The sequence below is a fragment of the Thunnus albacares genome, chromosome 10 (genome assembly GCF_914725855.1).
Source record: "Thunnus albacares chromosome 10, fThuAlb1.1, whole genome shotgun sequence".
Lineage (NCBI taxonomy): Eukaryota > Metazoa > Chordata > Actinopteri > Scombriformes > Scombridae > Thunnus > Thunnus albacares.
The window spans coordinates 17,730,292-17,755,740 of NC_058115.1; the positions used below are offsets into that span (position 1 = coordinate 17,730,292).

At 39.8% G+C, this 25,449-nt stretch overlaps 1 protein-coding gene across 2 annotated transcripts; it reads right to left on the reverse strand.

Annotated features, from left to right (window-relative positions):
* Positions 1–1,008: 1,008 nt before the first annotated feature.
* slc43a1a (solute carrier family 43 member 1a) lies at positions 1,009–23,823 on the reverse strand. Of its 2 annotated transcripts, none has more exons than XM_044364137.1 (15): positions 23,566–23,823; positions 15,909–16,069; positions 15,439–15,631; positions 14,415–14,470; positions 13,268–13,344; positions 5,582–5,674; positions 4,819–4,952; positions 4,582–4,709; positions 4,282–4,428; positions 4,139–4,174; positions 3,917–4,052; positions 3,398–3,527; positions 3,197–3,270; positions 2,700–2,823; positions 1,009–2,457 (listed from the first exon to the last, which is right to left on the reverse strand). In XM_044364137.1, exons 2-15 carry the CDS (start codon positions 16,060–16,062, stop codon positions 2,260–2,262), a joined length of 1,680 nt encoding a protein of 559 aa, XP_044220072.1. In that variant the 5' UTR covers positions 16,063–16,069; positions 23,566–23,823; the 3' UTR covers positions 1,009–2,259. The 2 variants fall into 2 exon arrangements, with proteins under 2 accessions (XP_044220072.1, XP_044220073.1); XM_044364138.1 differs by lacking the exon at positions 23,566–23,823 and adding an exon at positions 19,445–19,660.
* Positions 23,824–25,449: the final 1,626 nt, after the last annotated feature.

A 25,449-nucleotide genomic window follows, 5' to 3' on the forward strand; every position in this document is an offset into this window, starting at 1 on the left:
ACAATGTGGATCATTACAGGAACTGCATTCATTAAATGAAGGAGTGGCCACAAGTAAACCTTCAGTAACACTGACCAGTTTTCTACCTAACATCATAAACTACAGTCTTAAAAGTGATAATTGAGGTAAATCAACACATTTGACAGTCAACAGGAACCAAACATGACTAAACTGGTGCTACATGCTGGACTAATGCATCACATTGCAACGTGTCCTGTATGTTTCTGCTCCCGTATGTTCTCCTGAGGAAAAGTGCTGCACTATTGACAAGCTTCAAGCTTGACTTTGGTTTGGCAGAGGCGTTAATCTCACATTCACTATTATTGCATAAAGCTGAGATAGCAGCAAAAGGCACAGAGTTTATAGAAAACACAGAATCTCATTCCTCTTCAGGGTTAGCAATGATACAAGAAGCTCAACACATTTTATATATGAAGGAGAATTAGAGAGCAGGAAATAAATGCATCAGACAAGACTGGAACAAGCTACTAAGGAAGTTGATACTGAAATGGATTGAGTTGAAAAAAAAAAAATCATTCTTTACAAACTGATTGTATAAATCTGTATGATACTGTCACAGTGTGGAGAGCAAACATGTACAGAAAGTCTACATTTTGTTGTCACTTGAGAACATGCAGTTTATCTGCAGCTGACTGAAACCACAGCTGGATCTGTCTCTTCAAGGTGACTTTCAAGTATCCAAACTGAAAAATCACATTAAAAAAAACAAGCTAAACCACAGCCAGTGTCTCCCCTGTCATTGGTTAATACATTGTAATATACTGTACACACCCATATATAGTAATGCAAGCAGAATATGTAATAAAAATAAAAGACAAACTTCAGTTCTATTTACAAAAAAAACAATTTTGCTGGATGTTTTTTTACTCCAAAATCAACACATGAAAAAAAAAAAAAAAGCAAAAAGGCATAAGCGAAATATATACACAGTAAATCATCTGAGCTTCATTTATAATTAGCACACTACAAAATAACACTTACTGATGCTGAAACAAATGCTTCCCTTTTTATTGCTACTGCAGCTAGAGTATAAAAAGACACTTAAATACATATTTTATACACACACTAGTTCATTACTGTGCATAAAGCAGTACAAAGTGTTTCATATCACTGACACACACTGTGTGTCAGAATTTTAAAAATCAGTCATATTTTTCCTTGTGAAATTTACTTGAAAACAACTTTTTTTTTTTCCTACATATAAAAAATTCAGAAATGCTAAGAGCTGAATCAGCTTCAATATGAAAACACAAGGAGAAAATGCTGCACTGATTACATTTGTTGTCTTGGGTATTTGACATTTAATATTTTCTAATGTGAATAAAAAACAAACAAACAATCGATTGTCAGACATAGGAGTCGGTTGCAGAGAGACAGTACAAAAAAAAAAAACGGAAACGGAGGAGGTAGATATGGTGTCTCTACAACCAGCCTATCTGTGCGTGTACATATGTGTGTGTGTGTGTGTGTGTGTGTGTGTGTGTGTGTGTGTGTGTGTGTGTGAATAGCTGGGCTCTGAAAATACCCCGAAAGCTTCTTCATACGTACCAGAAGTATGGTATTGAGATTTTCAGATGCTTTATATTGTCTTTGATAGCTCGTATGCTTTCAAAAGTGTTTCATACATATACTGTATATTTATAGCTTTTACTGAGGGGGTTTACAGTAGAAACAACACAATTAATATACTAAAAGTTTGCTCCATTCAGCTCACTTTTGAAACAATACTGACAGTGTAACGTTCCTAATGTCTTTAAGCTGTTCTTTGGTGTTATAGCAAGGCTCGTGATGATTGTAAGAAGTCTCTGCAAACTATATAACAGTGTTTCAAGTACCGTGATATCCGCAGTCTGACACAGAGGCCATACCTGGATGCGTGCATGTGTCCTTTTGCGTGTGCTTGCGAGTGAAATCTATGGCTTTGAATCACACTAATTTGGCTCTTTGACATAAACCAAAATAAATAAACAGCAACAAATGATGATGACACATTTTCTCCCCAAAATCACGCCGCAGCATGAAAACAACTTAAAGTCAAACTCCGAGTCAAAAACAAAAATACGGGGGGAGGATTGTATTTTGCTCTGTGATGTAGTTTTGTAGTGAGCAAAATTCACACCGAAGAAAAAACACTGGAATATTTATGGATGAGTAGAGATTGCTGGTGCTCATTTTGAAGGCGCATACAAAAATAAATCCTACAATTCCCCAAATTCTTTGTCTCTGCTGTCTTTTGTTTTAAGCCTCGACAGCAGCGAGTCCGTTGCTGTGGGGCTTGTAGCCATTGGCCTCGTTGTGGTTGAGCGCCTGCATCTCCTGACCAGCAGCCTTCTTGTCTCTGGCCATTTTTTCCATCTGTAGTTGTCTGCGGTGATAGTACAGGTAACCCGGCAACAAGAAGCCGGCCAATGAGAGGATCAGCAGCCCCAAGTTGATCTGAGGGATGATGAGATGACAGAGACAAGAGACTTTTTAAAAAAAATTATAGTGACACACAATATAACTTATGTGCTTGCAAAAAAAAACATCTTCTGTGCTCAAAATGCCCCATTGCACCCTGACAATTGAGACCCAAACATACACATGCTGCCAGACTGAACAGCACTGACAGCTTTGTGTGTATCTGTGTGTCTCTGTTTGAAGTGTGCGGGCCTGTAGAGATGACAGCGTGTCCTCACCCAGTAGGGGTCTCCTTTGAGCGGTCCGACCATGGCGATGAAGAGCGGCTGCTGTAGCAGAGCGATCACGGCGCTGATCATCGACTGGAGGCCTGTCAGGGTGCCAAAGTGGTTGGACGGGTAGCTGTGGGAGAGAAACTGGGTGGTTAACCAAGAGTTTGAAACAGCAACAAGATGTGAAAAGAGCTGATGCTGTATGTGGAAGACATGTACACTGCATTTAACAATATAAAGTTGTATTATAGTGTTCAGTACTGTGCTCAGTATAGTCAGTATTTATTTCGTTTAGTTAAAAAGTGTTGTGGTGTGTTTCTTGAACAAACAGGATATTGCGTCCCAGTTTGTCAACACATCTGGTTGCTCTTATCACACTGTAAAAGTGCTGATTTATGTTAGTTGTTTATATGGTGCTGGGAAACATTTCTAAATGACTGGGAAAACACTATCATTGCCAGGTCTAAAAATATAACACTGTTATAAAAGTTGAAATCACTCACACAGCAGCATAAAGGCCTCCGCAGCAGGAGTGGATGAAGCCTCGGACCATAGTGTGGAGGATGAAGGTCAACACCTAAGACACCGACAAGAAAAGAGACAAGCAGCAACACAATTAATGAACCAATCACAGATACATAAAGCACTGGATCATTTACTCTTTGTTTACTTGTCCTCTGGCTAACATAGTGCGTGTGTGTTACCTGCAGAGGAAGGCTCTCTATGAGACAGCAGCATCCGAAAGCGAGCAGCAGCATGTTGGTGAGGATGAAGGCTCTCATGGCGTTGGTCACCTTCTGGATCTTACGGTCTCTCTTGGGTCCGCTGGTCTGTCTGATGAGAAACAGACCAGCGTGTTATAACATTAATGGTAACTGGAACACTCCCATTTAAATGTCTTCATCCCACATTCACAAGTACCAACGTATTCAACATAAATGGGTCATCACAAGGCCGTGAAGACATTCAGCGAGAGTTCAGTGTTTCTTTAGCATAATAATTCATATAGAGGTTGATACTTTTCAATCAATTTTCTTTTATTTTAGCATCTTGTAGGTCTAGTGGTTAAGATGTGTGTCATGTTTCCGGTTTGATTCCAGCCCTGTCTATATTTTCACTGTCAAACGATCCAATAAAGCCAAAAATGCCCTAAAAATCTAAAAAAAAAAAAGAAAACGGTTTGAGTTTACATCTTTAAAACTATCACGACTCACTGCATGTACCTCTGCTCTGTGCCTGGAGGGACGGGCTTCTCCTCTTCACACTCTTTCATCTTCCAGTCCATGATGTAACCGATCAGAGGACAAGTGGCCAAACACAGCAGCTGCAGGGTGCCGAAGATAGACGAGTAGAAATTCACTGAAAGAGGACATATAATAATGTAATATATGCCACAAAGTCGCACACAGAACACACATCTGAAACCACATTATAAGGCTGCTCACCTTTCTCTTTTGCCTCAAGCGCCAGCTGCTCAGATGCTGAAATATGAAAAACTGTTATTAACACTTTTTAATAGAGCATAAAACAAATATATAAAAACCCACAAACTGTTTGCTGAGATTGTGTTTTAGGGTTTGACACTCACGGTTTTTATCACCGTGGGTGACCATGAACTCCAGCATCTTGTTCATGGCGCCCATGAAGAAGATGATCCTTAACTGGGACATCCCCATCGTAACCAGACTCCACAGGAAGATGGGAGAGAACACTGACCGACGGAAGGGAACTGTATCTGAGAGAGGAGGAGACAGTTACACAAGATTATTTACTTATTTTTTATATATATTATATAAAGGGAAGATGATAACGATTAATTTCCTGAAAGAGTTTAACTGTTAATGTTCTGGGACATCCAGTCTTTCATGTCTTATGTTTCTCGGCTTACTTGGTGCAGCGTCAGATCCATTAGGAAGTTTCTCTGTGGAGTGTCGGACATCCCCATTTTTCTGGCTCAGTCTCTCTCCGACAGCCTTCTGGTCCGTTGACGGCAGCTCTTGCATTGTGAGGATCTTACTATTAGACACAAATACGCACAGAGACATTAGGGTTGATGTGCTAAACATTGTTCTGTCTTGCTGTCGCTTTCTAAGAGATGAATCAGCAAACTGGCAGCCACACTGACCTGTAGTCCACTTCATCGGGTGTTGGGAAACCTTCTGTTGGCCAGTTAAAGAAGCAATTGAAAAAGACAAACCCAGCAAGACCTGCCCACATCCACATGATCACCTGGAAGGACACGCCTGCATCGTAGATCAGCTGAAGGGGAAGAAGTGGAAAGTTTTTTTTTTAAGCATATTGCAGTTGCTTTTGAAGTTCGAATGCAAAGAGACAGTTTGAACCTCACAACCACACAGTCTTCAGCTTCTCTGAAAATCAATCATTTAATCCTGCCTTCCAACTCAATCTATCTGTTCTTATAGTCATGGCAATCAAATAATGCTGCGTAAAAATAAGATTCCAGATTGCTCAAACAATATGTGCAGTGAAATGTGGGGTGAAGACAATTTCTCAGGTGCCCAAATGAATATTTAGACAGGATTTGTTCGCTGTACAGTAGGAGGGCTGTGAGGGATTTTGTCTGCCATCACTTACATTGTAATTGCATTATAAGGGGATCTTCAATGGCCAGTATGAACAGGAGGAATAATTATGGCAAGAAAAACGTGTCAATTCATTTGGGCATCTGACTATTGTTTTAGGATAGTCTTAAAAATTGTGAATCTATCCTTTAAGGCTGTACTAAAAAAACTATATGTGATATAAGTGTTAAAAATGGCACTGTAATGTAGTACTATGATTATATATTTACATGTTTTATTTAAGGAAAGGTGTGTAGAATATGTCAATATTATTGTTCATTTCTTAATATATAACTGTGTTGGTACCTTGACTCCGGGGAAGGTGACTGCAGAGGAGGCGTAGGAGCCGATCATCAGAGACATGACAGTGGAGCTCAGAGCGCCAAACATATTGGGGAGCTGCAGAAACAGAGGAAGAGAGGAACATGAAACTAATTATATAGAAAGACTCCACATATCTTTAGTTCTATTACTGTAATCAATTAATCACCAATCACTTAGACCTCCGTTAAGAGAAATGTGGTTTAGTGAGTCGTTTTGACCAGCAGAGGGCAGGCAGCTGCTTTGTGTGAGCAGAAGGATGAACCAGACTGAGAAAGTCATCATTAGTGTAGAGTCTGTGAACCTCTTCTGCCTCCAGGGTTTGCACTCAGTAACACTGAGCAAGGCAGACTCATTAAAACAATATTAGTCCCCATGTCATGAGGAAACAAGAAACAAAGTTATGACCCAGTTCGGGTCCTGACCCCATAGTTCAAAGACAGACTAAGCTATACTTAGACACGCATCCACAGTCTTTATTCTTGCCATTTCAACAAATTCTTTGAGTTAGGATTAAAAATGTGGAAGTCGAGGAACTTCACACGGCTCCATGGACCCGGCTCGGGGGCAAGCATGACACACAGCAAAGGGGACAACGTAGCAGGCACCAGGCACCAGGCACTAACACATCATATATCAGGTCGACCTATTTACAGTAGTAAGAAGCTTAGCTAACATAACAATGACCTATTGTGCTGCCAGCACACTCAGTGTCCTTTGATTAGAATTTTAAATGGGTCAATCACGATTATAAAATCACATGTGTGGGATTTTAGGTGTGCTGCCCGACAAGCTCACTATTCTCTCTCGACTCTGAATGTGGTTTTCCAAACTTCTGCTGCCATCACCTAATGTTACGGCTGGGTCGGAGTTCACCGATTTAGTGTCAGTCTCCCTTAATTCCCTTCCACAGGTGTGTGCGCTCCCCACACCTTTACACTGACCTCTCTAAAGTCAGACCAAGTGATGTCAAATCAGGGTTGAGATATTATGAACACAATGAGCCAAAAAATAGTGCTGACACTTTTATATTAAAACTTTTTTCCCCTCAACCAGTTCAAACATTTATTTACTTTTTTAAGATTATTTTTGACTTTATTGGATAGACTCATAGAGAAGATACAGACAGGAAACACCAGGAGAGAGAGAGGGTTATGGCATTCAATAAAAGACCTCCACCAGAACTGAACACTGCAGCTAAATGCTGCATCTTAACCCCGAGGACGCACAATTCAGACATTTATGAGTCCAATGCTGACCTCAGGTTGTCTTGGCTACAGCATAGAGAGAAGTGGATGAATGGAGGCCAGAGAGATGAATATAATCTACAAACCTTGCTAACATTCACTGTAAATTATAAACAGTAAATGTAATGATTTTAAAAAGTGTGGATTTCTCAACAGTATTTTAGTGTCCATTTATGTTCTTTAAACCTGCATTAACGTTTTTTTTTCACCACATGGGTAAACACAACAAGCTGAAACCACAGCATTTGCATATCATTACCTTATAAAGTTGATATGGTGAACCGACCGTGGCGTATTTGCACATCCAGCAGATACGGTGCAACATTATCATTCATTGAAAGTCATGTTCCAGGCAACCTGGTGAACTTAAGTCCAATATTCAGTCTCCTTGTGGCTTTGTGTTGTTCTCCACTAACTACTGAGGGAAATATCTGTCTTTTTAGCTGCTAGATGCTCTATGTTCACCAGCTGGTGCTGGGCAGGAAGAGTTCAGTGGGTCCATAGAGACTTTTCACTGAAAACAGCAAGAGCGAACCAAAAGAGTAAAGTTGCAGGCCAGAAACTAAAACAATTAGTCAAAAGCAATGCAGAGCTGAGGAGAAAGGCAGAGATGGGTAATAAGCTTGAAGTGTAGCTGGTATTTGTGTCTAATTACCCTAGGACTCAATCATAAACACCTGACGTCTGTAACTTTTTTTAATGTTATATGAGTGTGCTTTAAACGTGTGCAGTGACACTGTTTGAAACAGAACTGTCACATTTGCAGCGGACTCCCTGCTGCTTTATGAAATAACTCCCAAGAACAAGTTTCTAGGAACTTTATTACCTCATACAGACATTCCTGGAGTTGCTTTTTGTCCAACAAGATGTAAAATTGCAAGGAAAGTATGTTTTCGTGTGCGTGCGGGTTAGGCATCCGTCTAGAGATAGGCTGTGGTGACAGTTAGTGGTAAGCAGACTAGTGTGTGTGTTTCAGGGGAGGCATGGGGTCACTTCGAGGGCTGACCAAACAACGATGATGGCAGGAAAACAGGAAAAAAAAAACGCTTTCCTGAAGTTGCTCAAAAGAGAGCCAGACTGTCTGAGCGAGATGAGAAAAACATTCAAGAGAACACTCGTCATTTAGCAGTTTGGAGAATCGAAATACTTCATGGCCCGTCTTGTCTTGGCCATGAGAGCCGCAGCGCTGGACTCTCTGACTGCAGAGATTCGTGGAATGTAGGCGCAAGGGCCCTCTGAGCACACAGGGGAGTTCGCATCACTTACTAATGTTAAAGCAAAGATATTCCAGCCATGTGAGATGTCAGTTAACTGATGTTTGCTTTCAGAGGACAAGCAGCAGCTAACCAGAGTGTGTGTACGAGAGATTCGCGTGTGACAGAGAAAGTGGGAAAAAGCGTGAAGTGTGTACATGTGTCGGTGCATGTGCCAGCGGCAGACAGTTCTCATAAAATACATTATTCACACATTGCAGCACATGTCCTGCATCCTAACGGTGCCAGGGGGACGTGGACAGAAACATGTGACTGTCTGGAGGCACACGAGGATCAACTGGTGTCAGAAAGTCACGCAAAAAATGGAGCTGTGGCTGTTTGCTTGTCACAACTAATCAGTTCAGGCTCTACGCCTGGTGTGCTCACTCACTTGGGTGCTGTAAGACTTTGGCACCAAGTTTAATTAAGACTTTAATCGCAGAGAGAGTGGGCCAAATAGTCGCTTAATGAGCACTGAAATTTCTGAATATGTGGAAGAAGGGTTGGATACGAGGAGGAAACATTTGCAAAGGAGAGGAAGAAAGAAGAAGAGAGATGTTAAAAAAAAGAGCAACGATAGAAATGATAAAAAAAGAGAGGTAGTGGGAGTCACATTTTTTTGGTTTGACTGATCTCTCCAGGCTCCAGCTGCAGCCCCTCTATCTGTGGAGCTCCCAGCAGGAAACACTAAACCACAGCTGATTAACACCGGCTTCTTCTCTCCACCTCAGCTCTCACTGTACATAGACTGGTCCAGCCCCTATCCCTCACAGTGCATAGTGCTCTTGTCCAGCTGCACTGGACTTATATAACACCAAAAAAAGCGGTCTAATGTAAAGATCGTGGGTTGATCACAAGTCCTCTACGTCCTGTATGGAAGCTTCAAACCGTGACGCATGACTCTCGCTTTTGAAGTCGCTTTGTAATTGACCCTGAGCATCTTTTCTGAGGGTCATCCACAAGTCCCTGAAGAGGACTTTATTTGTTGACCAACCTTTGTTAGCAGACACCAAAGTACGCACAAAGAAGGCTGACAGCTCTCGTTAAATGCAACGAGGAACAACTGAAAGCACTTTTCTCACTGCTGTGTGATCAGACAAGCCCCTGCATGCAGCCAATACTGTTGAAGGGCAAATCTATATCTGTTACCATAAATACAACAGAGGACTTTCCTCATTCCTTCAGAGCCAATCTGACACGCTCACAGTAGAATTCATACTTAAGATACTTAACAGACATTATTACTGGAAGCTGAGTGTCCAGGAACCAACAAGGCGTCCTGAAGGTTGTGTGTTTCTGGCAGAGATGTGGCATTAAAACCACTAAAGCAGAAGTGAATCACCTCTATGTTATGCAACGACGGCCTCATATGAACTTCAAAGCTACCGGGGTACAGGTTAATGAGGTTAGAGAGTTTAAACTAATTGTTAGAAATGATGGTCTAATTAAAGATTTGGATGTTTTTCAAAGCATTCTTTCTTTGTTTTGGGCGGATCGGTTTGAAATGTTGAAAATGAAGAGAGAAGATGCAGTCACAGTGAGATAAGGAGCTGCAGGGCAAACCTCAAACTATTATCAGTTTAGGCAACACCCTTTTACTGTGCTGTTATATGAAAATGAACTTGGACTGATTACAGGATCATGGTCACATGTATCATGGTCACATGTATTGAACATTAATTAAAGTGTGAGTTATTTCTTCGATTTGCCAGTTTCAATAATTTCATTTTAAAAGAAAAAACACACAACAGTGTTCTGAACTCTGTGAAAAGTCACACAGCAAACGATTACAGGTTTTCAAGAAAGTAGTTTGTAATGTTTTGTTTATTCTATTTTTTCATCCGCAGGGGAATTGTCCAGCTGAACTGGAGATGTGTGATTCATTCATTCATTCATTTACAATTTTCATCACTGTTCCTTCAGTGAAAACCCTTACTCCTTTTGGCCTCTAATTATCATTTTTAGGCTCCTTTGGGAAATTCATATTTTGCTGCCAGTTTTCTGCTTTTGTTTGCTACATTACTTTTATATATATATATATATATATATATATATATATATATATATATAAATGTGCACACCAGAGCAGAGCACATAGTGTCTGTAAAGACCTCGATCAATTTTGTTCAGTTACAATATTTGACTAGAAATGTTCAAAACCTACCTAAGTTTTATGTTATGATGCTGTTTTCTGATTTGTGTTTTTGCTAGTGGAACGTTTATGACTGTGTAAACTGTAATTGCTCCATCACACTATGAAATATTAATACGTACTTTGCTATTGTTTATTAAAACTATAATATGTTATTGTATCGGGGGGTAACTAGCCATAATAATAGCTGGAAACCTTGGACAATAACAAGCAGAGGAGCAGAGATTTCTTGTTTTGGAATCCGTTGAAGCTGTTTCTCTCACACTTATGCTTAAAAATGATGACAGAATGTGTGTGCATGTCTCTATGTCCTTGTGCTATGCCGTCATCAGCTCTCCAGAACAACGACAACAACAACAACAACAACAAAAGACAGCCAGCGGAGAGATGAACATTACCCAAGCATGTGTGTGAGTAATATCTATTTTATGTTATGTAGTGTGTGTTAGCGGCTAATCACTCTCTCACCACAATAAGTTTCTCACGGATTCTCACAACAAATACGAACATGCACTGCTGATTTTTTTTTTTTTTTTTGGGGCACAAACATGTGATGTATCCATACTTGTACTTATGTGTATCTCTGTCTGCGTCTGTGAAACAGAAATGTTGACTCATGTTACACCTGAGACTCTATGCATGTGTGCACCTGTCGTACAAATATGAATGTCATGTTTCACCAATATACGCAAGGTCGTAGTAGTAGTATGCACAGTAGACAGCTTGTATCATACTTTTGATGGTGTAAAAAAAGATTGACTTTATCTTAGTGTTATTTTTACCAAATTGTGCAATTTTGTACATGATAAATAGAAGAACGTGTATCTGATTTTGAACAACCTGTCCAAAACACTTTTACTTTTTGAGGAAAAAGCATTATCTGGACTTCTCCAATCCATATTCCTCATATATGTTTGGGTTTTATTTACATTATATTCATTCATTCAGTTATTCACTTTTCCATATTATTATTTTACTATTGTTACTTGCGTCTACTCCGTACAAACACATCTAAAATCCTGCCTCTGACGTTCTTTCTGAAGTTTCAGAAAATGAATTTTCATATCCTTTCATTTTGGGACGAGTCTGTTTTTTTGTTTTTCTTGCCTTAAAACAGTCATGTCAGCCATTTATCGCCATTGCCAGCAGTCTTCAGTGAGACCGAACGGCACAGCTGACTGTTAAGTAGCAGAACATCCATTTAACTTGTGGAAGTCAACAGAAAGACAGACTGAGATGAATGTCTTAGCTGTTCTTTTACGTTGAGCCCGGCTACAGTCAACGCACAGACGAGAGGTCAAAGCAGAGGGTCATCTGTCCATATTCAGCTTTGACTTTCATTATCTTGACATCTGTTTCATGTCTGTCTCCCTTTGTGTACATAACCATGCGCACACATTTGTACATCCACATGTGTGCACAGTCATGCAGAGTTGAAAAGAATTGATTTTTTTGCTGACTGCTGCGCAGAACAGAGAAACAGACGAGAGGGAAAGAACTTGAGACAGAACATTAAGGGAGGAAGAGAAGGAGAAGGAGAAGGGAAGGAAGAAGGAAGTCAGAGAGTACAGAGGAGACAAGAGAAAGTGTGGCCTTGAGTGTTTTGGATAGAGGTGAGTGGGCCGAGCCTTGGGGAGGGTGTGTGGTCAACCGCAGGCCGTTATTGGTGGAAACACAGATGGGAGACTTTCCATCTGTGACAAATCATGTGCAGCTCAGACAGGGAAGCATGCACACGCTGTACCGACGCAAAGCGAAATACTTGACACAGGAGGCAGTGGCAACAATAAAAAAACGCACTTGATAACGTTGGTACCAGCTGACACATCACACGCAAAAACACATGCCTGACGTGAATGTAAACAAACACAGCTCCCAGTCCCAACACACACTGTTTCCTCAGCTGAGACAAATAGAGGCCCCAGCCATGCTGAGCCTCTCAGCTACCAAAACCTCTCTGCGCATTTTGTTCCAGGAACACAACCCTACATTTGTACTTTCTCAGAATATTAGTTATGTAACCACAGTAGAGACATTTCAGCTCTTGACAGTTTCAGCGCTGTAATATTAGCAAGGTAAATTTTGGCGGTGACCGAAAAACTTTCCTCTTCTTACTGGTAAAAAAACCAGATCGGGTATCTGAATAAGGTAACGAATGTTCTTGTTGGATGACTGCATGCATACTTAACATGACGACGATGGAGGAGAGAAAGACAAGAGGCTATGCAGGCTTGTTTTAATTTCTCACAGTCTGTGCTTTGTGTGTGTGGCTGAACGACGTAAACACAGCCATAGAAGGAGGACAAAGAGACAGACTGAAACATTTCCTTTTGGCTCGGAAGTCAAATATCAAATGATTTGCGTTGTGTGTTTAATTTTATCCTCTTTTGATCTACTTGTAAGCTGAATGACTGGTTTGTCAGATATGATTTGGACAGCTCTAAATATTCTAAAAATTTAAGACACACTGACAACAATTTGGAGGTGCTCAGGGACACATAGAGTACATAGTGTGAGGACAGAGGCAGCCTTGGTAGCATTAGATGATCGTCTAATCTAATTTGTGGTTTGCAAATAAGACGACAAAGCTCAGTCCATTCCAGAGGTGAGGCGTTCTCGCCCTCATTCATTCTTTCTCTACTAGATTCGAACAGGCCCTTACGTGTAGTAGTTGATAACAGATATGATAACCATCAAAATACTGGTGCTGCTGAGCATGTGAGCAGGACGTCACCCACAAAAACAATGGAAATGACTCCATACAGCAGTTATAGCAAATCAAAAACTTAAAAAGAAAAATAGTAACACTCATACTGTGACTCTAAAATGCACTTTTCTGGACATGTAGATTATTTATCTACATAAATTACATTTTCAATACACTGATAATATGGTATCTATACTCTGTGCGAATGGATATCATATCAGATAAAAATCTCCTATCAAACATCAATATTATATTCATACTGTATGTCAGAATCTGTGTCTTTTTCTGTTTCCGGCTGGTTGTGTGTCTCACCGTGATGGAGGTGAAGGTCAGGCAGATGCCTCCAAAGCCGTTCAGGGAGAGAGCGAGGAAGATGAGCGCTGACAGCGCTGCAGGGAAGAGAAGGAACACAGAGAAAGACTTAAAGCAAGGTAAATTTTAAAACAAGGTTAGAGGACTTGTTGTCCAACAAGTCCAACAGAAAGCTGGACAAACTAGACTAGATGAGGCTAGAAGCTGGTTGTCATAGAGGAGGGGGAATAAAAAAATGTTGGACACAGCACCTCCAATTTCAGGGAGGATATAGGGGAAGGGAGTTTCTAACTTTCAGGCATTTAGATGATCTTCTTGAAGCATACTAAGGCTGTTATAAAGTGGAAGAAGGAGTTGGTGCAGGAGCTTAATAAACAGGCGACATGGAAATAAAAATATTGCATTTTTAGGTAGCACGCAGACATTTCCTGGTGTGTGTTTAATACCAGCTGAGACACTGTGACTGTTATTCACAATTTCCCATCTGAAACCACATGGCTCCCGTTGCTGCTAGAGCCAATTGGTAAGCTTTAGTAGCTAACATGGACAGCTGTGGAGGAGGGAATGTTAAGAATGTGGAGAAAATCGTTTGAGGAGCATTTGGAGCTCGCTCATTTCCAAACTTCTTGGCACACCTGTCCAAGTGCACCAGGTGTAACTGTCTGTGTCACACAGTTAAACTCTGCAGCCCTCTGAAAGTCACTGCTTTGAACCTCTCCAACAGCCCTTCTTAGACAATATGTATTAGCAATTTGGAATTAATTCAACGTCAATCCAATTATACTACAATACTTTATCCTTGTACTACATACACCTTTGGGTTGGGCCTATGAATAAAGGTTTAGTTTCAAACTAAATACGTCAAACTCGCCCGTTTTTACCCTTTGGCTATGAGCAGTGTGTTATATAATACAGGTGAAGGAACACATCCTGTGTTAACTATGTTAACATAAAGATGTTGCTCTTCCACACAACCAGCTGGCCTTGTTATCTTTAAGTAAATCATGACTTCAGGTGGTACACTTCCAACTGTCAGTCAGCACTTAAACAGAACGATGACTGAAATAGACTGAAGTGGGAAGGTTTTCATGCCACAGACAATATTCAAATCAGCCACATGTGTTACTGTCTGTTGATTTGTACTCACTTGGAGGGTCGTAAGCCGACACAGCCATCAAGATACAGGAGAAACCAAAACATGAGCTGTAACAGAAGAACATTTTAAGGTCTTGCGTACTGTATCATATCATCACAGCATTTATCAATTATAAATTGTGCTTGCATAAATGAGCCAGCAAGTATAGAAATTGCCACAGGCCATGTTAGAAATACCACAGTATTACTTTCTGCAGGTGACTCACAGTCTATGTGTTTGCAAATGTCTGAGTCACACAGCTGCCATGTAATTGAGTGAAAGTGCGATGAAAAATGAATTTAGACACTGTTGAATATGGCCAGCAGATTCAGATATACCAGCTATAAAGTTAACCAATATTCTCATACATAAATAACATCAAAAATTAGCAGTAAAGTCGTTGGTTATCAGCCAAAGTCTCAAACTGTAAGCCCGAATGTTAAAACATACACAGCTCCAGATAAAACTCTTAGTTCCTGTTTATTATCAGCTTTCATCTTGTTATCAAAGCACCTGGTGTGGATATTCAATTTCATGGCTGCTTAAACTGTGAAAGAGAAAAGGAGTAAATACAGGTGTGTGAGTGTGTGCTGCATTTTACAGTTTACATACCTGTAAAGATACTACTGGCTCTACTCTGAGTAAAGGTAGAGTATTCTGAGTACGCATTACGCATGAGAAGGTAGGCTATACCTGTCCTCACATGTTTGTACACCAACATTTAGTGGTGTAGACACACGCACACACACACACTCTACAACCCCACCTACATTCACTGATTCACACATGCTGAGAAAACACAAAGAGCACAATCTCCCTCCTCCCTCTTTGGGAATGTGATCTGTCTGCTTTTTTTTCTCTATAACATTAATCACAGATAAGGGATTAAAAACTGTTTTATGCAGCTTTCGCTTCAGATTCTCACCATCATAATAAGTATATATGTGCAGTATTCAAATCTCCATATGATTATCTAAAAATAGAGGGTACAGACGACCACACTCCCTTGCAAACGTGAAACGTCCGTGACCATTACCTGCCCATCAGGCGAATTGGGCGGGGCCCAAACCTGTCCATCAGGATCCCGAGGGGCAGGGTGGTAGCGCTGAGCAAGAAGGAGCCAATGGTGAATCCCAGATTCAGCATCTCTTCCTGGTCCACACAGCTGAGCCAATTCTCCCCCTCACCGTCGGAGGAGTTGCCCAAAGGTACGACCAATGAGTCATTCACTGTGGGAACGAGTGCGGGGGAATAATAAGAACGGTGAGAGTTCAGAATATGGACAAAAAAGGCCCGATCAAAAACATTTTGAGACTTTTCTGACAGTAAGGTTATACGTCATAAACCAGTGACTCCCTACTTTGGGGTCAAGATGCCCATGATTGGTTGAAAAGGTCATGAATATTGGAAAAGTCTTTAAGTATCAAGCGGATTAAACCATGTTAATGTGTTATTTGGGGCCTGCAGAACATTACGGTGAAGTGATGCAGAGCTGCAGATTTTTACCTGAGCACAGGTGGGAGTAGAAGCCTTCCCTCTTCAGCATGATGAGCAGGGACCCCCAGCCCAAGAGCACGGCCGAACACAGCAGGTTCTCAATCACTGCCGTCACCGCCATCCACCAGCGCCTCCTGTAGGCCTGGAGGAGAGAGGGCGCCATCGCTGCTCTACGACAGAGGAGAGACGAGGAGGGGTAAAGATGTAAGGGGGGTGGACAGGAAGAAAACCTTGTTAAATGTCAGGATAAAGTAAAGAAACAGGATGGCGAACATCTATGAAACAAATAGTCGAGTGTCAAAATAATAATAGACAACAATTTTGATAATTGATGGTTGTTACACAAAAAAGCCAAACATTTGCTGGTTCTTGCTTCTCAAGAGTGATGATTGGCTGCTTTTCTCTGTTCTATATGATTATAAATTGAAAATGTTTTGGTTTTGTAAAGCACGTCAGATAAATCAAACAATGTGAAGACGTCAACTTGGTCTCTTGTAAATTGTGATAGAATTTTCCGACATTTTATAGACTTTTCAATTCATCTATACGATTTGTATTGAAAAAATTCAATCAATAATGGAGCACAATGTTAGTTCAGGCAGAGCAACTGAATTTGTGGTTGCATCAGCTGCTTTATTCATGCTTCACCAGCTGACTGGAACTTTCAACTCTGCTTAAACCACCGTCACAATCCCAACCTCCTCCTAATGTGTCTCATTAAGTTCTTTGTATTGTTGATTTAACTAAAATTTAATGTTCTAACTAATAATTTAACAATCTATCTCACTGTATAACCATTTGCTATAAATGGTAAATTTCTTGATGGAGGAGTCTCTGACCAAAATGACAATAGTCTTTCGTTGAAGCCCTTAATTCATGTTTTTAGATTAAAACCATAAAACAATATAGGTGCTCAAAGTATTCCTGGAATATTTATTGTGAGCTTTAATTTCAGCTTTAATTAGCATCCTGAGATGTGAAGCCATGTTAATGTGTAAAAACCAGTTGAAACAAATGTGTTTTTGTAGTGTGTGTGCTTATTTTTATAGGGAGATGCATATATCTTGGACTATTGCCACATAGCTACAACATTTATAGCTCAAGATAGCATGCAATGACCGTCCCTAGATGGGTCTTTACTGCACAAAAATTCACAAGAAAATACTTAAAAACAGCACAAAACACACAAAAAAATAGCATAAAACTTAACCACGAGCACCAGAGAGAGACTCTTCTGACACTTTCTGATGTTCTGTCTTTCTACTGACTTCAACTGAATGAAAAAAACAGTGATAATTCATTATGTTTACTTCACTGGGGAGACCTTGAGATGGTGCATTTTTCTCTCAGCCTCCCTAATGAATGCCCATGTGACTGGTCATTGTTTTGTAAATCCCAGTCGGGTACCTGACACCTTGAACTGGATTGTCCTCAGAAATCCACCCACTGTGCTGTCAGCAAAGCAGCTATTTCACACTTTGACTTTGACCAAAGGAAACAATGCAGAGCGCTCAGTCTGTCTGCTTTCTTTTCTGAAACTAAGGAGAGCATCTTAAAAAGGCTGTATTTCCATATGAAAGCGGCATAGAGGTGAATCCAAAGAGGATGTAAATGCGGTGGAAAGTTTGGTTTTATCTCACTGGGATTAACTGATGCAACTTTAATATAAACAACAACACCACACACACATAAAACAGATAATGTGAGTGACCAGATAAAATCAGGTTGGTCATGACCACCTACAAACACACTCACACACACACACACACACACACACACACACATCTGGAAAGCATCTAAACAAGAAACAAAGATCCAAATATAACCAGCTATTCCATCTGGCAGTGAAGCAGAAGGAACTGGAGGGGAACAGAGAGAGGAAAGCCTTGATTTGCAGAGAGGTGGGTGGGATCGGGGGGCTGCAGTCAAAGCCTCAAACAGGAAACATGTTCAGTAGTTTTTAATGAGGACATCTTCTTAAGTATGTGTGTGTGTGTGTCGTATGGGAGAAAGAAAGAGGATCTAATGGGACAGATTTGTCTCTGCATGTGCCCATGAGTCTGCGTATGTGCTCATGAGGCGTGCGTGTAATGCGATTATCCATAGTCCAGTGCACTGCGTTTGTGCTGAAAAGAGAGTTGTAAAAGGAGGGGATTTCTTTTGTAATTGACACCCCATGCTGAAAACACACACACACACACACACACACACACGCATACGACTCCCCAACTCTCACCAACAGGGCGACAGAGCGAGAAAGCTCTCATTCACTCAGTGATGTTAATGAATAACCCACAAATTAACCTTTAGTTAATCAAGAGTACACTCAGTAAAGAGGCTTAATGATGGTGTGCACAACTCGGCGTGAATAATTAGTGATCAGGACTAATAATCTATATGGAAATATGTATAAATAGATATCAAATTATAAGTTTTCCCTTTTCCGATGTGATAGATAGATAAAATAGACATTTGAATGATGGCACACATGTTCACGTTTCAGTTTGTCACACATTGTTCATCTTAGTTTTGTATGACTTATATGTTGTAAAGTAGAAAATAAATGGAGATTATTGATTCCTGTTTCTTAGGACTGCAACTAAAGATTATTTTCATAATCAATTAATCTGATGATTATTTTCTCAATTAAGCAAGTCATCGTTTTATATTATGATATATATTATATGCATTATAAAATGTCAGAAAATAGTGAAAAATGCCTTAAAGATCCCACGGCGACATCTTCAAATGTCTTATTTTTTCCGATCAACAGCCTAAAATCCAAAGAAATTGTTTACTGTCACAGATGACGCAGAAAAGCTTCAAATCATCACATTTGAGAAGCTCCATCCAGCAAATCTTTTGGCATTTTTGCTTAACAAAATGACAAAACAATTATTCAATTATCAAAATAGTTGCCAAATGGTTTTGGCTCTATTATTGACTTATATATAGATTATTTTCTCAATTAATCGATTGAGAGTTTAGTCTATAAAAAAAAATCAGCAAATAGCAAAAAACGTCCATCATAGTTTCCCCAAAGTCTTAACAAAAGTCTACAACCCAAATATATTCAGTTTACTATCATATATGACTAAGACATAAAGTCATAAAATATTCATATTTGAGAAGCTGGAACCAGAGAACTTTTTCCATTTTTGCTTTAAAAAATAACTGAAATGCTTCTCTTTTAAATCAAGCTGTTTAATTTTCCATTTACAGACTTAATTCCATTATAGACTTTAATGACTTAATCGACCAGTCATTTCGTTTCAGCTCTTCTGCTTTTTACCATGTTAGTCATGTTAGGAGTGTGTTGGATATCATGATTTATCATAAATGATTGTGTTTCAGTACATTTCGTACTGCAGAGTCGCTCCTATCAGTACACCATGATAAGAGTGGGCGACATATAACAACTATCACATCATCAGTTACTAATAGAGAAAATGAGTGTGTCCTTTATCTATAATCATACCGAGAAACGGCCTTAATGAATAATCATAGAATATCATTATACTGTGAATGTCAAAACCTTTACTCACAAACAGTGACGTTGCTGCTGTTGTATCGAATTGTTGCAGAAAAATGTATCAGAGCAAAAACTCTCTCTTAATAATAAAAAGGGAGTCAGAGGTCCAAACAACAAAGTGTTCTTTTATTGCCGGCAAGAAAAGGGGAACGAGTAGCACTTTTTACAAAGAACCAAATTGCTCCAAAGGTTTTTCTTTGGGGCATCTGTTTTTATGTCCTTGGGTCGGCTTAGGTCACACCTTATCATCCACCCTCCCTAATTTTTGACCAATTATTATGTTACTTTTATCTCGTCACTCGTTGTTGGTCAAAACTCTTCAGACCATGTTTTGAGCTGTTTGTGGATATGTCCTGGCATACATAATTCTTCCTGATTATATCCAATTTTTATATATAAGTATTGGGAATCATTTTACACCATTATTGCCCAGTTGTCTTCTGGCCTTTTATTTTTATAAGTTATTCTTAGTCATTTTACACCCTTATTTTTTGATCTCCTCCAGAGGGTATTTTTTTTTAAAAGGTGAAGACTTTAATGCAGACCCAAGCAAAGTGACATGTAATACAAACACACTCAAATTTCTCCAGTGTATGATTATGATTCTTCTACCGTGCCTCTATACGTACAGTGTGATTAAATATGGTTCATGAGGTTATAACTACACCAATACAAATTGTATCCCACTAGCCCTTATTGCTTATAAACTTATAAAATCAATCTGCGTAGCTTAATATTGTCTTTAAGCACACCTATGACATTTAATGAAAATACACCACACTGCCATCTAAGAAAGAGCCACTGCCAAAACATCCCCACCTCCAGGTCCATTTAGTAGCTGTTCTGGAACTTTTGACTGGATCACATGGCCCTTACCAGCAGATAGTAGACAGATTGTCGTCCTAAAGCTCCAGAACGGCTACTAAATGAACTCGGAGGTGAGATTATTCTGACAACTGATTAACTGAAATTGTTTTTCAGTTAATCAAGACTTGTGATCCTGATTACAGAATATCTTGAATAACTTTGCGCAGTTTAAGGGTTTAACTGATTATTAACTGTGTGTTTATTTTAATTAATGATGTGAATCAAAACTGACATATCACCAAGACGAAAAAAGATGGATATCTGCACTCTAAAGACTTGATTTATATATATATATATATATATATATATATATATATATATTTGTTTTTTTTAATGACTGTACTGTGAAAGTTTTCACTACTATTTCAGATCTGAATGTAAATCCACATTTCTGCTGAATGCCAGTCTCTCGCTGTGTCACTTTGAGCGCTATTAATCCTCTCCACGCTCCCTCCCTCTATACTTTCAGAGCCAACACACACACAAAAGAAAAGTGTCTTTTGTGTTTAACGACTCAGAAAGTGCGGAACGGGTCCCAGAACTGACCACAGAGTTATAATTTGATTATGTATTAATACATAATAGCAAAGCAGCCAGACAGAACAGTCTTTCAAACCAGAACAGACTGTCCATTACAGGCCTGAATATAGAGGCTGCGGCCACATGGATTGCATTTACATCAACACACACAATAAACACATACATCGCGCACACACACACTCATAGTAGGCATTACTTATGAGACACAAAGCGAGGGAGTCATGGCTACTCGGTGTCATGAAAACAGTGTGTGTGTGTCTAAAAGAAAGGTATCATTTGATCCTGTGTGTGAGCTCAGGTTATACGAGCACGTGGACTGATGCAAGACATTCAAGTTTAGGCCCGCTGCCTCCACTTCTGCTTATTGTTTCCCGCCCTATTTTTTGTGCAACAGCAGTTAATAAGAAACTGTCACCCTGAGGAGCAGGCAGCCAAAACACAGACCAAAAGGCCTCGGCGATGATAAGGAGCGCCCTGGTGTTGTGACACTGGAAGGTCAACGCCAACAAAGACTTGCAAACAAGTTAAGACATTAAGAGGCGGGTCTTTTTAAGGTTGGCAGGCAGTTGTTAATGCCTGTTATAACACTGTGAAATGTGTGTGTGTGTGTGTGTGTGTGTGTAGAGGGAGAGCAGGTGAAGTCTCCATATAAGGAAGCTGCTTCCTGAAATACCTGAGCAGCTGAATGATGCAATGTTGCCATGACCAACTTCACAGGCCATGGAAGGCTCTGATATTTATAGCGTGGGTCAAGTTTGGATTATTGATGCTCAAATAAACATTTTTTTCTGCCTTTTTCCTACAGTTTCTGTGTTAACATTTGAGTTGATCTTGACATGTTTGATCCATCACGTGATCCTGCTTTCTTTCAAGTCTCTGTGTTGCTGCTCCCATCCAGTGCTGCTCTATTTTTTTCCCCGCGGGGTTGTTTCTGACCTTGACCAGCCGTGTTTATCAACCCTCTGCAGGACATAAAGGGCCGCACGGCAAACTCTTTATCCTCACAAGTTTCCAAGAAAATAAACCGCTCGCCCCGGGAGCCTCTGTTCCCCCTGAGGAGTCCAAAAAAACGTAACCCCCGAAGCTGCGCCCGGCCGGAGAGCAGCTGTCTCTCCGCGGGCATGACCTCAGCCTGGGGTCCGGTTACCGACACCGCGGGGCGGCCGCTGAAAAGGACCGTACCGGACCAAGTCTGCTGAGACGGTCACGTGCTGTCCGAAATGTGGTATTTGTGAGTTAAACACACATAAACGATTAATATAGGACTAATAGATACTCCCCTCATCCTTAAATCCACACGTCTACAGTAGAGCTCGAACAATTGGTCAATTAATCAATTAGTCGAACGACAGAAAATTACTCCTACAACTATTTTGATAATTGATTAATTGCTTTTTTGCTTTTTTTAAGAAAACAGCCAAAATGATCTGGTTCCAGCCTCTCAAAGGGATATAATATAATACAAACTCATATTTTCTGGTTTCTTCAGTCTTTATCAATTTAAACATATTATATCTTCGGATTGTTGACTGTTGGCTGGGATGAAACAAGACATTTGAGGATGTTGGTGATTGACATTTATCACCATTTTTGATCATTTTATAGATCAATCAATCAATCTAGAAAATAATCAACAGATTAATCGATAATGACAATAATCGTTAGTAGCAGCCCTATACTACAGGTGAGTGTAAATTAGACAATAAGAGCCTGAAATAACCGTCAGACTTACAAAAGGAATTTATATCATTGCAGAGTCGATTAGCCTCTGGGTTAGTCTGAAATTAGTCATCAAGAGTGTTGTTAACTGATCTATGGATCACTGATGAATCATTCATGTAACATTTTCCAATCCCACCTTCTCAAATGTCAACAGTTGCTGCTGTTCTCTGTTTTCCATAAAGCTAAATTAAATACTGTGTGATTGTGGACTCTTAGTCAGACAAAATAAGCAATTTGAGACCAATAAGCTTTGGGAAATTTTGATGCTTGGCAATTTTCACTATGTTCTAGTATTTTTTTTTTTTTTTTTTTTAGGATGAACTACAAAAAACAGTCTTATTTACAGATATGGTATGAGTGTTGTACAATATTTAAGAATGAAACATGCTTTGACTTGATGAAACAAAATCCTACAGAACTCATAGTTTGGTTTGTTACTGACTTCTTTAGTTCAAGTTTAAATTACGAGGAGCCGTGAAGGCATCACGTCTTCATCTTTGTTGATTCAAACGTGTCTGCGACTGCTGCTACTCTGTAACAGTGGTAAAACTTTAGTTTCATTTTAGATGAATACACGTTAGTTTGGGTGTAACTTTATGTTTGTTTTATAGGAAGTGAGCAGCGGCACATAATCAACTACAGCAGTAGTTACTTCTCAATGAAAGGGAGGAGTAGTTACAGAGACAAGTCACTTCCGAAACAAGTTTAATACCCCGATCCTTTCAGCTGCATTACTCAGCCTCGTTTTTCTGGTTTCTACAGACCCTCTTCCCATCTTTACACCCAGAGTTTTAAACATTTCTCATTGTACATATTCCCACATATTCTTAAAGCAGCATCTCTTCTTTGGCATCTACCGTCAAAGATGTCTCTTCCTCAGTCTCGTGCCACGTGTGAGAAGCCGGTTCGTCCTGATGCCGCCACTTTATTACAGTTAATACTATACTTATTAACACACAGTAGAAACATCGTCATCTTTACGGGAAAACAAACTCATGTACTTACTTCAGTTGGATGTCTTCTCACTGAGGAAAACGCTTGTGATGCTTCTTTTAAAGGCTCACTAAATGAAAAACTGAAGATTACAACTCTATTCTCACAGCTGGCTGCTGTTTTCCTTGATTAGTATGCAGGGGGAGCCTGAAACGTATTTAAAAATTAACCTTTTCCTTTCTCTGATTCCTTCCTTTCTTTCCTTCCTTCTTTCTTTCTGTCTTTCGTGTTAGTTCCTGAGAGACTCCACACTTCTTTTCTCTCTCTGGTTTCATTACAGACACCCCCTCTCCTAATTTGACTTCTAATTCCCTCCCTCTTTCACAGCCGGGGGGTGGAGAGAAGTCACCAGGCTGCTGCCTCAACTCACCACACCACAGGAAAAATGTACTCAGCTCAATTCAAATGTCCTCAATGCAGCCCACTGCAGCTCACAAGTCTTAAAAAAGCTCTTTACACAGAAATGAATGACATAAAATGAGCTATTCATCAACATGAAGTCACATCATTATCAAACAAATGGGCCTTTATAACTAGTTTTGGGTCATATCTATTATTTGCAGATAGGTGAACATTTGTTTATACGTCTGTGGCAGGCTACTGAAGCAAAGACGTCATTTGTTTGGGTAAATAATGTTCAGAGCTACTGAGGGGAAAACACGTGACATTACAGTCTGTCCAGCAAAGTAGAAAACTTTAGTGATGCATTCTGCAGAAATCCCCTACAAGAGTTTGTGTTGTCTTGCAAACAGTCACTTTTGCTTTGCATTGATCCAGTTTCTTTGCCATTACTTTAGTGTTTTTTGTTGTATTACTAATAGAGGATAAACACCCTTCTAGTACTGCTCACATAGATGGTTTTAATTGGACATTTTCAGGGCAGTCTGTCATTTTATGCAGCACACAACAGACACAAGTTAATACAACAGTGCAGTGCTGAAATAAAAAAAATCTGCATTTGTGCCACAGTCATAAAACATTAATGAGTCTCTAGTATCACTGACATGTGAAACCATCCGAGTCAAGTGACAATAGTAACTCAAATCAAAGAGCAGGCATGGCAACAATGATTTGTTCTTCTTGTGTTATCTTATATATTTGCCCAAATCAAAATCACAAAGAAAATAAACTCATCCTAATGTTTTTGTGTGATATTTATTTCATTATGACCTCCAGCAGACTGTTTCAAGGATAAATAATCGACACAAAACTCAAATAAAATCTACATCAAGATGCTCAAAAGCCTAGAAATTCATGTTTAAATGTGGGAGGCCAAACTATAAATAAGAAGATTTGACTGATGATCATCTATTGTCATGTTGAGCCACCTGTCGCTGCGTTACATGTAGACCCTCAGACATTACAGCAGGTCTCCGGCCTCCGGGAGGCAAAGGTCGAGACCTTTTGGCACTCGTTTTCCATTTCAAACACTCTGGTCCAGCTAATTAAAGACACAGCAATTGGTATTAAATCACACAATATATTAGACTGGAAATAATATTCTTCAAAGAGGAGCTACTGGTGGAGAAGGCAGCCGTTTTGAAGTGTCGATCATCAGCTTATATCAGCTTAACTTTCCTGTATGCACAGAAACATTCAACTTCCATCTTTATTGCTTTATTGGTTTGACAGCTGAGCTTGAGTAATTCTCCAGTAATTCTGCTTTCCGTGCAAAAGTATTAGTCCTGCTTATTGCTCCAACAGGGTTAGCGGCATAAAAGAAAATCTGCACCCTGCTGGGCCCTACAGGGAAGTGTACAGTTTTCCATTTCCAACCTATAGCGATTTTCCATAGTCGGCTCCTGACGGTCACGGCATTATAGCTGTACATGAAACGTTTGTTCCACTTCCAGGGGCAAAGTTAGGAACTCTGGGCCCCAATTTCTTAATAAATTA